Source organism: Nyctibius grandis, chromosome 8 (assembly GCF_013368605.1).
Source record: "Nyctibius grandis isolate bNycGra1 chromosome 8, bNycGra1.pri, whole genome shotgun sequence".
Taxonomy (NCBI): domain Eukaryota; kingdom Metazoa; phylum Chordata; class Aves; order Nyctibiiformes; family Nyctibiidae; genus Nyctibius; species Nyctibius grandis.
In genome coordinates, this window is record NC_090665.1 from 14,136,830 (window position 1) to 14,153,401 (window position 16,572).

General features: G+C 48.5%; 2 protein-coding genes across 4 annotated transcripts in view; both read right to left on the bottom strand.

Annotated features, from left to right (window-relative positions):
* XXYLT1 (xyloside xylosyltransferase 1) overlaps positions 1 to 9,135 on the bottom strand; it is a 36,315-nt gene extending 27,180 nt beyond the window's left edge. The window contains exons 1-2 of the mRNA XM_068406680.1: positions 8,681 to 9,135; positions 2,353 to 2,500 (exon numbers count right to left, since the gene is read on the bottom strand). Of these exons, the coding sequence (XP_068262781.1) occupies positions 2,353 to 2,500; positions 8,681 to 9,130 (598 nt within the window). The 5' untranslated portion in view covers positions 9,131 to 9,135. The remainder of the gene's footprint in view (positions 1 to 2,352; positions 2,501 to 8,680) is intronic.
* Positions 9,136 to 9,196: 61 nt separating this feature from the next.
* The window catches only part of ACAP2 (ArfGAP with coiled-coil, ankyrin repeat and PH domains 2), a 69,628-nt gene continuing 62,252 nt past the window's right edge, over positions 9,197 to 16,572 (bottom strand). For all 3 annotated transcript variants that reach the window (XM_068406576.1, XM_068406577.1, XM_068406575.1), the window contains one exon: positions 9,197 to 13,907. In XM_068406576.1, the coding sequence (XP_068262677.1) occupies positions 13,804 to 13,907 (104 nt within the window). In that variant the 3' untranslated portion in view covers positions 9,197 to 13,803. The remainder of the gene's footprint in view (positions 13,908 to 16,572) is intronic.

A 16,572-nucleotide genomic window follows, 5' to 3' on the forward strand; every position in this document is an offset into this window, starting at 1 on the left:
CGTCTTTAAAAAAAAAAACAACCAACCCTGGCGTTCAGTTGTGAGTGCCATCAGTCTGCAAAGTCAATGCCCTGACACAATGCCAAGGCTTCAAACAAATCACTAAGTCATGACACTACAGAAAAGCCTCCCTTCAAAAAATGATTAATTTGGGAAACTAAAGCCAGGTTATTTTAATGCAAAGGTCACTAGCTATTGAAACAAAACCCTATAGACCGATCAATATAAATGCAAACACACAAGAGAGTTTAATATTCAGATCACAGCCTTCATTTCTGCTGGAGGATGCTTAAGCTTCCAATCAAATCTGGCTTCTGCAAAAAACAGGCTAACACTATGGAGCCAGATGCGCCTGCAAAGGTGCACAAAAAGACACAGCATTCAAGGCAGGTGAAATGGCACAGAAATGCACCAGGAAAAACGCCAATACTGCCTGAAAGGGAAGGTTTAGTCCTTTCTCCTCTACCTTAGCAAAGCGGCTTCTTCACGCCAGCAGAGGCTGGTCTGTCAGAGCCAGGAAGGTGGCAGGAGCCCAGTGCCATTCCCACGCCACCCACAAGCCTGCAAGCGGGCAGCAGAGCTGCAGCCTGCCCCGCTGCCTCCCGTCCGGTGCCGGCTGCACGTCGGGAAGCAGGGAAGGGGCCGGGGAGCCTTGCCAGCCCCATAAATCACCAGGCACCCAGCACAGTAACTCTGACCTCCCTTGCAAGGGAAATATAAATTAGCTTTACTAGCAGCTTCTGAAACAAAAACTAAGCTCATGAAACCGTAAAAATGCCTCTTTAAACATCCTGTCCACCGAACAGACCATTGAAAGCCTTGTCAGGCTGAGGGAGAGCAAACAAGCCTTCCAAGAGATGAGACAACCGGCGGGTTGATGAACTGAGAAAAGGCATTTCAGGCCGAGCAGCTTCTTGCTGGCAGGCGGCACGACACGGATATCTTTAGCACAGGGTAAAGACGGGGCAGGGAATCGCGACGAGTGAATTAGGCAGCATTAATACGGTCATTTGTATGCAGCGTACTTCAACGCACTCGCAATGCAGACATCACCAGACAAAAAAACCTACCCAAGTCTAGCAGAGAGCAAAGCACAGCACATCCGCTGGAGACCACAGAGCAATGATCGGCGGGGGCTGGATGGGACTCTCGAGGCTGCCTTGCCCCACAGCCCCCAGAGGGGACAAAGCAGGCTGCCTCCCTGCCTGTTCTTCCCTAATGCCTGCCCGCACAAATTAACCACCACTGCCCCACTGCTTAACAAGCTAGCACAGGACGGCTGTGCCCCCCAGACAGGGACATGTCCAGAGGAAGCCTCACGAACCAGTGCAGAGGCAGGAGTTACTGAGCAGAGCCAAACTGGGACAGGGCTCAGCAGGGGCACAGGGGAGCCATGGTAACAGCTGTGTCAGCTGTGTGGGAACGGGCCACCACCGCGTGGCACCCACAAGTAGCTTCGAGAGGCTGGTCACCTCTCCTCCCAGGCCAGATGTATTGCCAGGCAGGACCCCGGGTGTCCCTGTCACCCGCACCCTGCTGTGGCACAGGGAGGACACGTGGCCAGTGCCTGGCCGGGGAGAGGATGCTGCCCTCACCAATGCGTCACACCAGTGGGGCAGCCAGCAGGGAGAGCCCAGGGACCAGCACTGAGAAGGGACAGGCAGGGCTGGGGGAGCTCCAGGAAAGGGCTTAAGAGCCCAGGGATGCAACACCTTCCTCATGTGACTGGTCCCAGGAGAAGCACCCGTGCGCAGCCAGGGAAGGAAAATATGGCATCAACTGAGCCAAGTCCTCTTTGCCAGCTGCCTTGTTTTCCTGTAGATTTATTGTTCCTGCACTCAATAACAGCAGAGCGAAGGCACAATGAGGAAACTTAAGTGACCAGTGGCTGCTAATCAGCAAAGCTTTCCAAGAGATCACCAAAGCCAAGAGGAAAGGCTCAACAACCGCTCTCTGCTGACGCTCGCTAGCACACAGCCAGGCAGCTGCGCCACAAACACGAGGCACCTCTTTCTGCTGACACCCCAGGGGGAAGGGGGCTGTAAGCACACACAGGGCAAGCACGCTTGCTCCTGTCTCACCTCTCCTACCATCTCAGGGCGCGAAGGCAGGGCCAGCTGCCGCACGGCACGGATAACCTCCCACCACTCCCACCAACGGAGACCTGGATGTGGGCGGTCTTGGATGGAAAGGTCCATCACTGCAGGAAGGAGCAGAACTCCGGAAGGCCACCCCAAAAGTCTGTTGACTTTCTTTGTATTTCAAATAACAATGGGTAACATCTCAGTGCAGAAGAAAAAGAGAGCCTCCGTTGCCGGAGGCAGCTGCTGCGGCAGCTCAGCGGAGGCTTACCTTTGGGCATGATGCGATGCATTGCAACCGACAAGAAGAAGATCGAGTCGCTGTAGTAGGTCCCCGATCCAGCGCTGAAGTGTTTCTGCATGGCTTCGACGATTGGAAACAGCTTTTCTGTCAGCTCATTCACATCATGGACTATTACCTAGGAGAGACAGCAGGAACACCACTCAGCCGCTACCCCTGGGGACTGGCCCAGAGCTGGCAGCCTTTGCTCAGCCTGCACCGGTACGGGGCCGGGGGAAGGCTGCTACAGCACGAACGCTGCTGGTGGCACTGCAGCTGCACAAAGGGGCCCAACTGCCCTGGCCCCCGCACGCTCCCCTGCCGTGAGAGCCAGCTAAGGCGCCAGGGAAAGGAGGGAAGGATTTTTACGATCATTTTGTAAACATGAGATGGGCCGAGAGAGACTCAAATCCACTCGTACAATCAAGTCTGTTCCATGTTTTTTTTTTTTTCTTTTCTGGCCTGTTCCCGCTGCCTAATGCAACCACATATCTGGTCACCCATATGCAGTCCATCAGAAGAGGTGACGGTTTGCTCCAGGCTCTGGCATCCTGCCGTTCTGAGGCAAGCCAGACCACGTCACTTACCCCGAGGACCAAGACTTGCTCCCTGTTACAGAGGCAGGCTGCGACAGGGCCAGGGAGGCAGCCCGGATTTCCTGAACCTCAGCCCGGCATGGAGGCAAGCTCTGCAGCACGTCCCACTGGGGCTGGAGGGGAAAAGGGATGACAGGCCACAGCACGCTGACAAAAAAACAAACATCAGCCGTTACAGCAGAGCTGAGCATCTTCTCTAGATGGATCTCAGCCCGCTCGTGCTGGAGCTTTGCTCGCGCTCAGCCAGCAACACTCTGCACTCCTCAGCCCTGCTCCAGCACATGCCGGAGCCATGCAGGAGCATCAGCTCTGGCATGTCTGCACAGGTCGTGGCTACAGGCCAGAAACGGGAGCAACTGCAAATGTACCTTGTCAGCTCCTGAAATTTTACAAGCTTCTCATTAATTTCAGTCAAAGTCCGAGGAACAGGAACTTTCATGCAGCCTGATGCTCGTTATACACACAGAAGGACGCAGGTCACTGAATACACAAGATAACAGGAGGGATTTTCAGGGTAATTAAGAGAGACAAGGGACACGACCCCGGTGCGGATAAGGGGGAATGCAGGAACTCCAGTGTGGAGACTCGAGGTCATGCTGCCTTCCTCAGGCCAAGGAAAGCAGGAAGAGCCCAGCGGGAACTGAAGGCCGGTGAGGACACGACTTCACAGCAGTACTTGAATTTTGGAAAGGGGAGCCTATACCCCTTGTTTGAGGGGTACAGAGACACTTCCTTAAGGCTTCAGCAGGGAACTCAGCCCCGTGATCTCTGCAGGTCCCTTCCAAACTAAACTACTCAACAGTTCCATGGTTCCACTCCTTTTTCATACTAAAACTTCATCTGCTTAAGAGCAAGAAGCCCTGCACTATACACTTAAACATACAAGATAGAGCGTTTGTTTTTCTTAAACCTAAACCAAGTCAAGTGCTTCAGAGGAAAAGGCGGCTCTGGAGCCTGAGCTGGTGCAATGACCATCCTCTCTACGGGAGGATGCACAAGGGGCTGCTTTGACACCCAGCGAGGCTGGCACAGAGGCAGTGAGCGGTCTGGAGCTTCTTCCTCCCACACTTCCTTGCAGAAAACGTTACCCAGATCAAAGTGCTCTTGCGTCGGAGCAGAGCTCGCCGGAGGCGGGGAGCTGTGTGTGGGACCCGCAGCACGCCGTACAAGGCAAGGTGATGGGCCCACCCTGACCCCGGGCACGGCGGCCGAGCCCAGGTGGGGTATTGCTGGAGGACAGTCACAGCGCAGTCCCCACGGCCCCTCCTCTGGGGAGGGCACTTTAAACACCCGCCCTCAGCCAAGGGCTCTATGCTGGCCCTTGCCATCAGCCAGGCACTGTACGAAAGCCCTCACACAGGCTCTGTGGCCAGCGTGTCCCTCAGCAGGGCGGCCGTGCTGCTGGTGTCCTGGATGCCGGGCTCAGGGCCAAGCGCCTGCAGGAGGACGGCAGGAAAAACACAGAACAACGTGTTCCAGGAAAGTGCATTGGGAGAGCTCATCAGCAGCCACACCTGGCTCAGGATAGCACAGCATACATAATCCTTCCCCGAGACACCACAGGGGAGGAAACCCCGCTACCGGGAACATTACGGCAGCATCTCGCCCCAGCCCTGCCAAGCTGCGTGGCCGGCTTCGCCATCACGTTAGCACCGGCAGCGCTGCCGGAACAGGCGGAGAGTGGCACGGCTGCAGGGAGCAGATTGGCAGCACCAGGCGCTGCTGACAGCAGCAATCCCAGGTGACCAAACACATTAAAACACCACTGCTCTCCAGGTGCAAAGGCACTGACCGCCTGTGCACCAGTACCGGGATGCATGAGGCTCTGCTCCCAGCCCAGCTCAGCAGGGGCAGCTTCGGGGTCTGGCCAGACTGGGGAGGCATGGAGGAGACATACAGCACCTGTAACCACCCTGCTGCATCCAGCACAGGCAGCCTGAGGTCTGCAGCACATAGGAAACAGCTGAGCAGGGCAAAAAAAAGTCAAGCCAATCCCAGTCACCTCTGAAATGAGTAGAGTGCCAAGCACCAGTGGACAAAAATCATGGGAAAAATAATCCTGAAACTCCAGACACGGCATCATCTGCCTTCCCTTCACTGCCAAAGAAAACAGGAAAATTGTGTCTTTGCCCACCCTTTGGTTAGGCACTTCTGCAAAGCAAACTTCTGAGCAGCTGAATCTCCCTTCCGCAGCCGCAGGCCAGCCAGCCTCTCCAGGACTGCGAGGGCTTCTCCTCTCCCCGCTGCTGACTTCAGCACAGCTTGTTGACCTGCTGCTAATTTTGTACTTTGTTATTTATTTGTGTAGCAGCTTTCAGTAAATCCCGAGGCTAAATCGGACCACCTTTGCTGAGGACATTAAGAAAAGTAAGTTCTCAGGGGTTTCCTGTGCGAGCACAGTTTTGTAAACACACATCCCGCACCGAGAAAAGCCCCTCTCAGTTGATTCACTAGAAAAAAACAACCCGCACTTCGTTTCTCTTTAACTTTCCCTCCTTCTCGTGACAGGTATCTTTGCAGCTCTCTCACAAGCGGGGTCCCGGCAGCTCAGTTACGTTCACCCCAGCATGTCTTCGCACAGTGCCAGACCGACGGAGGAGCTGGCGTCTGGCAGCGTCCTCCACGGGGCCGATCTAAACAAGCAACCAGGAAGAGCAACAAGCAGAGAGCGCAGTTAATTTTATTCTCGGAGGGGAACGGAATAAATAAGTGATATGAATCAGCACGAGCAGTCAGACCGCGCAGCGCAGAGTTGCAGGAAACGGGGCGAGTTGGGGCTCTTTGTAAGCTCAGTGTCGGCTGCTGAGACATGCCCAGGCTCGCTCCTGGGCGCTTCTCGCTCGCTGGGAAGCGGGAGAGGCTGCAGAGATCACCCTGCAACCCACGGGACAGGACATGCTCTCTGCAACTGCGAGCGTAAGAGCCCTGGGAAAAGCCCAGCTGAACCTCCGCAAGCCGCGGCTCGGAGGACAAGGCGCGGGCAGGAGGGCCAGGACCTGGATGGGGGCCGGCACGCGGCCAGCCCTTCCCCCGGCCGCGCTGCTCTGCTCCGGGTGCTGCCCAGCCAGCTTCCCCCGGCCCCGCTGCTCTGCTCCGGGTGCTGCCCAGCCAGCTTCCCCGCTCTGCTCCCGGTGCTGCCCAGCCAGCTTCCCCCGGCCTCCCCGCTCTCAGCCCCACCAAGAACAGCCGCGCAGGCACCGCACCGCGGAGCGCCAGCTCCACCTGCCGCTCGCCGTCAGCACGCTGCGCTCCCCGTTCCACAGCTGGGACACATCTGCACAGCCACTGTGGGACCGGTGACACCATGTCATGACTGCCCCATGACTGGGACAGGCCAAGCCTGCCCTGCACAGCAGGGAGGGTCCCGTCCCTAATCTGCTCCCGCGCACCCCGCCGGGTGCAATCCAAAGACCCCTGCTCTCACCCTCCATGTCCCGCCCTGGCAGGCTGCAGCCGGCTGCTTCAGTCTCCAGGAGATTTTGAAAGCTCCTGAATTTGCTTAGGGAGAGATGAGAGCTGGCCCATGACCTTCCCCAAGGGCTGGGATCCAGGTCTGGTTCCTGGGCTTCACTCTAACAGAGGACCCGGCTGATCCCAGCTCTGCTAGGAGGGGAGGGCAAGGACAGCACCAAAAACAGAGCCCAAATCACATCCTTGTGAGGAAAAAGTTATGTTCACGGTTGTCATCGCTCCTGTCTCAGCAGCTCAAACTGCCCTCTGAGCACTTTATCAAGCCTTGTCTCCGGGTCTGCTCTAGCAAAACAGCGTAAGAACCAGGCGAGTGCTCTGGGGACACCAAAAGAAACCAGGAAAGGAGAGGTCTCAGCCTGGAGATGGGTTACTGCTGGAGCTACCTGAGGACCAGGCTGAGGATCAACCACCTTCAACATTTAGCAGCACAAAAGGTCAAAGTTATGGTGACATTTCTTGCTGATAAAGAGGAGGAATGAGGTAGCCTATAGCAAGAATAAAAAGGCACTGTCACCTGCTAGTGTACCAGAAATTGTCACCGTATTAGGGACAAGGCTGTATGCTTCAGAAGCACACGACAGCCTCTGCTCTCTAGGAACTCTACCTAAAAACAGGTAAGTGGACTGACCTGAAGCGTACTGCCAACCGCAGGCCAGCTAATGGAACCAGGACGTGTGGGCTCTGCCGGGAGAGAGGGAAGCAGCTGCCCCCCCTGAGCAGATCCCAGTGAGATCTCACCTAAGCCCTCCAGACCATCCTGCTTGCTCACGTCCAAGAGATCAGTTCTGGTGCAAGACCTACTCACCGAGCCGTGATCCAGGCTCCACTGAGTCCCCAAGCACCTACAGACAGAGGCCTACCCCGCAACAGACACCTCACTGCGTGCCCCTACCTCCCGCTCCCACCTCACGCAACATTTAACTCACAAGCCCGTGCCCTCCTGGAGAAACAATGCTGGCAAGGCTGCTCATGGAGGAATTTGGTTTCCGAGAAGAGCAGACGGCAGTCGGGCAGCCACAGGCACACAGGGGTGTCCCCAAGGGATCTGCACGCCATGGTGGCCTGAGGGTCCCCACTCCAGGGGACACAATACCACAAACCTGAGCTACGCTTGGACTGGCACTGCCAGTCCACCCCGCAGGTGCACGGTGCAGGTTACCCACCACGGATACAAGACCTGACCACGCGCCAGCACTAGTAACAGGCTGTTTGAGAAAAAGGAGAAGTGGGACTATTTACCAACAAATGATCTGTATGAACGTTAAGGTTATATCTCTAGTTACATCTCGGCAGAGTTAAAGCTACTAGTAAATACCTGAAAGATGAGAAAGGCAAAGTTATAGCAGAAGCAGAGGGCACTTCCAAGCAATGCTCTACAGCAGTACCTCAGGACAGGAGAGTCAAGTCACCTGGAGTCTCTGAACTTAATACTCCTCCAGTTTTCAGACACCTGTTCAATATGAAGGAAAGCCTGACTTTGCATGGACTGCACTGACTACATTTTTGGGAGGCAGGACTGTTTCTCTGGCAGATAGCAGGATGAACATTCGCATGTGGAAGCACCCCAACCTTTGCAGGCTCTCCATTCCCTTTTTCAAGAGCTGTTAGCAGCAGGCCACAGCCTATTCTGACCACGGTCCCACAGGACCACTTGGGAAGCCATCAACACACAAACACGTGTGGTCCTTGTGCTGAGACGCTGCACTGGGGCTAACAAGAGGGTCTCTAGAAGAGGAGCAGCATTGCTCAGAGCAACTACTCTTCTCCAGCAGAAGGGGTTTGCCAGGTGTTCCCGGGCCACACAGCCCTCCAGTCCTGGGTAAGATAACTACGGAGCCGCACCAGGACACTTCCCAGCAGGCAGCAGCATGAAGCATGGGGTCCCAACTCACACAGAACAAGCCCTTCAAATTATTTAAGAGACTGGGGAGCGATAGAGCCTTCTCCAGCACAGGTGGGAAGCAAACACCCTCTGCAGGGAGCTGGAGCAGTTGAGACTGCTGCTCCCTTCGGCTGACGGGAAGATGAACATCAGAAACCCCGCGCGGTGCCTTGGGGACGCCTGGCAGCAGGGCAGGGAAGCGGGAGCCCCCGAGACGCTCCGGCAGGGCTGCACCCGGGAGCCGCCGCGCCCCGGCGGGGGGTGGCCAGGGCCAGGGCCAGGCCGTGGTGCCGCGGAGCTCGGCTCCCCGCGGGCAGGCCCCACCGCCGCGGCAGGCCCCACACGCGGCCGCGCAGCCCCGCGCCCGCACCTGGTGCCGGAAGGCGGCGCCGCGCAGCAGGTCCCGCAGCAGGCCGAGGCCGATGTCCCGGCTGGCGCCCTCGGTGACGAGGTGGAGGTGCAGCGCGTCCCCGCCGCCCAGCCGGCCGTGCCGCAGCAGGGAGCGCAGCGCCGCCTGCCCCTTGCCGCGCAGCGCCGGGCTCCGCTCCGCCTTGGTGAACATCATCAGGAGGTGCAGGTCGCGGCCTCCCCCCGCCGCCGCCGCCACCATCTCCCCGCCGCCGCGCTGGGGGTGCCGGCGGGCCGGAGCGGGCGGCGTGGCGCGGAGGCGGCGGGTGGCGCTGGAGAAGGTCTCTCCGCCGCCGCCCAGGTAGTAGAAGGCGCAGACGGCCAGGGCGGCGGCCAGCGCCAGGCAGCAGGGCTGGGAGCGCGCCCAGCCCCAGCCCCGGCCCCAGCCCCAGCCGCGGCCCATGGCCGCCATGCCGGGGGCGGGACCGCCCCGCCCCGCTCGCCCCCGCCGCCACGGAGGGACGCGGCTCACAGCGTACAAAGGTTTAATCAAGAACAGTATTTACAGTCCTTACAGCATGTACAGTCCGTGAACTACAAAGGTAGCGACGAGCTTCTCTCCTTTACAATGACAAACTACAGAAAACTACATTCAAGTTTTCGATACAAAGTGTACAGGCTTATTAAATGCGGACTAGGGCTGGTTACACATTCTTTACAGTTACATGGGAAGGGGGGAAAGGTTCACAGGAGAACACAAGCATTTTACTGCTGGAATGCTTAAAAACCACCAAATACAGAGGGACACGCGGATAAACAAAAAAAAAAGTTCATGATTTCAGACAGAGACACCTCGCTGCTTGAGGAAACAATGATTTCTCAGCAATTTCTATCAAAACATGGAAAATCTGGGATCCTAACAGCAAACTGAGTGGGATTTTTTCCTCCTCTATCATCTCCTTCCATGGGAAGAGAAACAAGAAAATACTGTATGCAGAAAGATAAAACAAGCATGTGAAAGGGGATATACGAAAGTGGTACATTCATCCCTTTCCCCAGCACTGCCTTTCTGGAGTTGTCCCTGTTTTAAAAATGTGCTTTTGTGCAAGCAAGACAGCAGGACATTCTGGGTATCAGGGTGCACAAACAAGTGCCATAAACTCTAACTTAGGAAAAAGTGTCTATCTGTGAATGGGCAGAGAGGGTAGTTTGCAAAACTGACTCTCAAAATACTTTCAATGTATTAACGAGCTCGGTCCTTTTGACAGTGTAAAAATATTACATCCTTAGCACTTACACATTATTTGTAATTCTATCAAATGGTCCTTTTATATTCACTGTGTCACTTGAGATTCTCATGATCAAAAGGCAGAGTTAACACCCACACTTTAAAACAGACGGCTGCAGAGAAGCACCGCAGTCCTGGAAACATCACTGCCAAGCCTATGCTTATTCTAGTTCTCACTTTTTTTCTTCAGCACTACAAAGTTTTTGCTCTATCAAGGAGAACTCTAATAATTTGGACAACATGTGTGTACTGGTGTCATACTGCAAAACATGAGAAACTTCCTCTTGTATGAGGATTTGCTGACAGCAGTTGGAAGGTCTGGTTGCATTTTCTAAAACTATTTCAGCTCAGTATATAACCAGGTAAAATGTAAGACCCCACAGAGTGAAAAATGCAGTATTGATATGTATTAATTCATCCTTTAACGTACTAACATTAGAAGCCACGAAAGGTGCAATCCAAAGCTCCTGAAATCAGTGGAAAGACTGCTGCCGATTTCAGTGACTTCTTGGATTAGGCCCTAATTGGTAAGGAGGCTGAAGTCTACAGCGTACAAATGAACAACTGAAATGCATTCAGATTGCAGTATGTGCAGCTTGTGAAAGCAAAGCAAGACTTCTACCATCTACCGCCTTCATCCAAATTTATGGGAACAAATTCCAGCATGTCTAATATAATTCTGTGACATGATTCAGTGTGATAATTCAGAAATTGAAGTTTATATGCACTGTACTGATATTAACATAAAATATTAAACCTTATGAACAATCAGAACAATACAGACCACTAAGGAGACACCACAGACACCATTTTAATCAACATGCAATATAAGTAAATTATACCTCTGAAATCAAGATGCATTAGAATACATGTTGACCCCCTTGACATTTCTCTTTCCAAGAGACTTTTGGAACACATGATCTAACTCTGGCTAGGAAAAACATTATAAAATCTTTCAATGGGTTCACTACTAAACTACTAAAAATCCATATGAAAGTTGATTTTAAACTGTGTTAGCAATCTACTGCTTTGTACCTCACCAGCTAAGACCTATTATACTTCATACCTACAGAGAAACATGGACTGGAATTGAAGCTTTCCATTATCTGGTACAGAGTACAGGATGTTAACCCACAATGGAGCCTTAATGTCTATTACTCTGGTTTTACTCAGATCCATATTGTAATAAAAATGGAAGTTTCCTAATATTACTGAGCAGAAGATTAGCACTTGACTCAGAACTCGATATGGAAACCCAGATCTTCAGAGCACTAGAGATAATCACACTTTGTATTACTGAGGGCTGAATCCTACGAGTTAGGCCCTGGAGCACCGAGCCTGGCAGTGTTTGGTATGACTAAGCCCTCAATATGTTTAATGCAGCTTAATGGCATATTCATTTTTGCTGATGAGCAACATCCTAACACATGTATTGCACCTAACCTGAAAAAAAACGCTTTAACTGAATGCAGTTTACACTGGACATCCTAGCATACCTAAAAGGATTGGGGAATGAAGCTGCAGGATCAAAAGTGACATACCTACTCCCTGAACCATTAAATTCCAAAGTTCCTGACAAGAGTCATACATCCTGTGGATCATGTATGTTAAAAATATAAATAGATTGATACTGCTTCCCAGACAGATGAGAGTTGGAAGCGCAGCACATGGATCTGCAGAGCTACAGGGAAGAAACTTTTTGTCTACAGGAAGCTGTCCTGCAAAATTTGTCATGGAGATTTTTATGCCTATTAAGGAAAATACCAGCGGAGATTTGAAATAAGCGTCTTATTTTTCCAGCAGCATGGACTGAGCTAGCTATTATGCCATTAAGCTTCAGGTAGCTTTACATTACAGCCAATCACACTATATACTGCCTGTCTTGTAGGCTGCAAAAGACAAATCTTTAGAAAAACCTATGTTTAAACTGTATACTATACATAATCATATCTTACATTGTCCCATCTGTACACCGGGAATTTTACTTTCTCTAAGATCTACCAAAACATCCACTGCTGTTAAATACTGCAGATTAGGAAGTATATTATAATTTCATAGACAGCTATTTAAAAAACAACTTACTAGAAATTACTGCTTACAGGTGATATTCCTAAGTTGCTTATTTATTCAGACTAAACGCACTCTTTAAATGGGCAGAACCGGCTTTTCCTAGCACGATTAGGCCACACACAAAGCAAGAACTGTTTTGTAAGATTCTTCTGCTTGGAAAAAGAATCTATTGGACAATATGCAGCAGCAGTCATCCAGATTTGATGCATTATTATACATTTGATGCAAAATGATAAATATCTGAAATACCTTGTTAAAATTTAACATGCCAGAAAGTTTAATTTTGCCATAGTTTACATAAATTTTTTTACCCAATTTTGCATATCTTAGCCAGCTTGAAGAAAAGCCGATTCATTTCCTAAATACATTTAAACAGCAGGTTAGCATAATGCCATGGCTATTAGGATTGTTAAAAACTCACATTGATACTATGTCACCTAAAAATTCTCCTTAAGTTGTCCATAGGGCAGACAAACAGAGCATAAGGAATTGCATCTGCTGGTTTGGGGCTTCAGGTGATTAATATCTAGGTAATAAATAACCTGACACATAAGCATGTATCTACAGACACCATTTCTACATGCACATCAGTAGAGTGGAGCTCACTATTGAATAAAGCAAACTGTGTTGCTGCCCTCAGAACACAGCTGGAGACTATGCTCATGCGTTACTTGGCAAAAATGTGTGTGCAGTGAAATTCCTAGGTTTCCTTGTGCACACCTTAGTTGAGACAACACACATACATACACATCTTTGCAGATTATATAAAGGATACTGCTTCCTGATATAAACGATTGATTGCCCTAAATTTAAGGTGGCTGCATTTCATATGAGATGTTATATATTCAGCTTAGGGCTAGTAGTGAGAAAGCAAAAAGCGAAGGTAACAAACAGCCTTCGTAGGACTGCTCTAACCAAACCCATTGGCTCAATATTTACTTTCATGTCTCAAATTTCAAGCTTTGATGTTCAAATATGGCAAACAAACCCCACTTCATGTCCAGCAGGATTAAGTTTATTTTTCACGAAAGGTTCCACATGCTCATTTAAAAGTATACTTGCTGCACAGAAAGTTTAATTTAAGAGGAAGAAAAAGAAACTAGATTGCTCTTAGAAGTTTGGTCCTCCAGGATATACACCTATCGTGACTGACCCGCAGTCACTAGTGTAAAGGCCAGCCTGGTGTTAAAGCTTCCATTGAAAAGAAGAGTTTGCAAAAGAGCAGAAGTTACCATGTCTTGTTATTAACAGCTTACCTCTAACCACAGTCAGTGCAGGAAGGAGAATCTGTTAAGTTACAGGCCCCCAAATCGAAGGACAACTCAGCCAGTCATTACCCAATTTGCCTTCCAAACAGTCCCAGAAAATGCAACCCAGACCTTCTTGTCAGAGGCACATTCTTTATGGCCACAGGGAGACAGATGACAGTAGGGGACACTAAATAACAAAGCTGGTCTGATCGTCCTGCCATCCGGAGTCTGCAACGCATACAGCTACGCTCTGCTAACTTTATGTACGAACAGCAGACAAACTTGGTACTTGCTAACAGGCACTATTTTTATACTGAGCTATCAGGTATTCCTTTTTTTTAAAAATTTTCTTCAGCTGCTGGGGTATACGTACTTCAGAACATAAAACAACTCATACATTTCCCCAGCTACCACAATCTGAAGCTACATTAGAGTGGTCATTTTATCCAAACTATCTAACAAAATGTATATAATTCATTCTGTTAAAGTAAAAAAAGACTTGCACTATAAAGATCAGGTTCTTTTCCTTCTTGACACTTAAGACTTCTGGGAATCCGACTGCTGGAAACGGTTTAGCTTCTCTGGATTATTTGATGCCATTTGAGAAAAGTCACGAAAAATGTCCTGATAAATTTCATCTCCTAGGTAGAAAGGAAAAGAGAAATGGTTTTAAACATTTGTGATAGTTAACATCACCCACCATTGCACAAATGCCCTACTGTGCTAGTAATTACTGTGTAACACTTATTCATGTATAAAGATTGCTTACAGATGGAATGATGCTGATGTGAACTCTTTGAGACTGTTTACTTGCATGCATGTTCTGTAGAAGCAAATTAAACAAAGCCAAACTATACCTGATATAGTACCTCACAGGCAGCCACACAGAGGAAAGTTCAGAGTTAGAAAGGAAAAATAAAGCATTTTAAAGCAATGTAAAAAGAAAAATGTTTATTAGCTATTAAAGAATAAAATCCTTGCTTTTGCAAGGAAGCGCTAACCAAGATTCTCTTCAGAAAAGTAGAATTATGGCATAAATAAAGATTTACTCGGAAACAGAGGTCAGAAGTCTTACAGCCAGACAGAACTGTTCATGAAAGAAACAATCAGCAAGCAACAGTATAAAAAAAAAGCAATCCTAAGTAGAGAAATTATTGTTCATAAATCCTTTTGGTCTACTACTTCAGTTCCACATGCATTACTGAACATTCATTACATCTTTTAGTTTTATCTATAAGAGCGATGAAACTTTCCTTAAACGTTTTTAATTTGGTTTTGTTTTTTTGTTTGTTTGTTTTTTTGGTTTTTTTTTTGTTTTTTTTTTATATCTTCACCCTTTGTGCTTAAATACAACCCGACTACTAGTGTATTGCAAAATGAGGGACGGCAGCGATTTCCACCAGGCCTGTCTCCCTCCACATCCCTGTCTACACAGGAAAACACATTCAGGAATGATTATTTCTTGAGTCATTGCCAAATCCTTCTTCTGCCACTTTAGAACGGACATTTTCACATTCTTTCATCTGTTGCAGCATATTTTGGGCCTTGAGTTCAGGTTTCATTTTAAACCATTAACCATACCCCATTGCCTTCAAAGGGAATTCAATGCATAAAACATTTGGTCTGGTCAGGAGCTATGCAGCCATCCAAATTTTACTGTCTTCCCAACACAGATGACCACACAGGACACGAGATCCCAGTGCTACTGTTCCTCGCTGGCAGCTTGATTAATAGCACGACAAAGAAATCAACCCAAAATCTCTCTCATCATGTATGTTGAATATTAGGATTTTTTTTCCAGTATGATTGCAGAAAAATATTATTCCATCACTTTTTTTTCCAAAGGGTAGTTTTTAAAAGTATTTCTTTGTGCTTAAAAGTTTGCACTGCAATGAAAAGTTACACTGTTGTGTTTTTCCATCTTTTAATGCACATTTCCAATATTAGAACTATTATTCTTTTGGAGATGAGACTTCATTCATTTGAAAACACTTTCAGAAATGTCACCGACCTTCCGGAAATATTTAACATGCATGGCATGTGGGTTTATATAAAAATGTAATGACAAAAATTCTTCCCAGACTTTGAGATAAATACATTCAATACTGCTCTACTAGGAAAAGTTAGTTATAGTGAAATTCCCTTTTGGTTTTCAGATGTAGTTTCAAGTATATTCTAGAGATGAAGCAGGCACAGGACACATTTTATTGTAACAGTTTCTGATAACTGCTTGTGCTGGGAGATAAGTACAGAATGAATGGAGTCGTAACATTCACCAAAAGAACAGCTACAAAGAGCACAAATCGGAATTAAGCTTGTATGATAAAATACAAGAAGTGGGTTTTAATACAGAAGTGAGTTCCACTGGTGAACTAGTACTATAGTTCAAGTTGCCATATTTGTTTCTTTCGTATTAACTTGAAAGAAAAAACAAAAGCTATTTTTGCAAGATACATTGTGGCTCTGTTCTTGGCTCTATTACATAACAAAAATATTACATACAAAAATAGACTAAAATAAAGTGCCCCTTTAGTTTGTATGCTGCATTAAAATACTTAATACTGTAAACCTTATAATTATTTTAAAATCCTACTTTAAAATTGAATTCTGGAAATTCCCTTTCCAAGCAATGTTTTCCCTAAAGTGCAGATTTTATGTACAAAAATACTATAACACTGCTTTACCATTTAACACGTGAGTAACTCAAAAGGCACACATCATACATTCAAGAAAAGATAGGAAGAAAAAGTAGCAGTACTAATATCAAATAGTTAGCAGACATACTGTAGCACCAGAAGATGAGCACTCAAGTATTATACAAGAAACAGTACAATGGTGCATATGGCTTCTACCACCAGCAATGAACTTTTTGTGGAACAAGTTAGTTTTAGCTAGTTCCCATTCTAGAAATACTTTGGAAGACCAGCTGTATCTTGCAAAGCAGTATCTATATTCTCTCAGTAGCTCAAACCAGCCAGGTATATTTAAATCAGAAATGTTGATGCCATTAGCTACATTAGTAATTGTTTATCAAACGCATTACTAAAGTGAAGAAATGTGCAGTTGGCTTCACTCTGATGACAGCAAACTCATACATCGATATTTACCCTCACATAGCTTCCAGCAAACATGCAGTTGTCTTGAAAAATCCTTATTTTCTTCTAGAATAATAATTTTAGAACTCCTCTTTTCCAAAATAAGGGCAGCGCAGATAATTTAACATGTATATGCAGTGAAAAAGACCTGCCTCCTTTACAACCACATAAAGGTATCATACCTTGCAACAGCTGAGACAGGCTTTGTGCT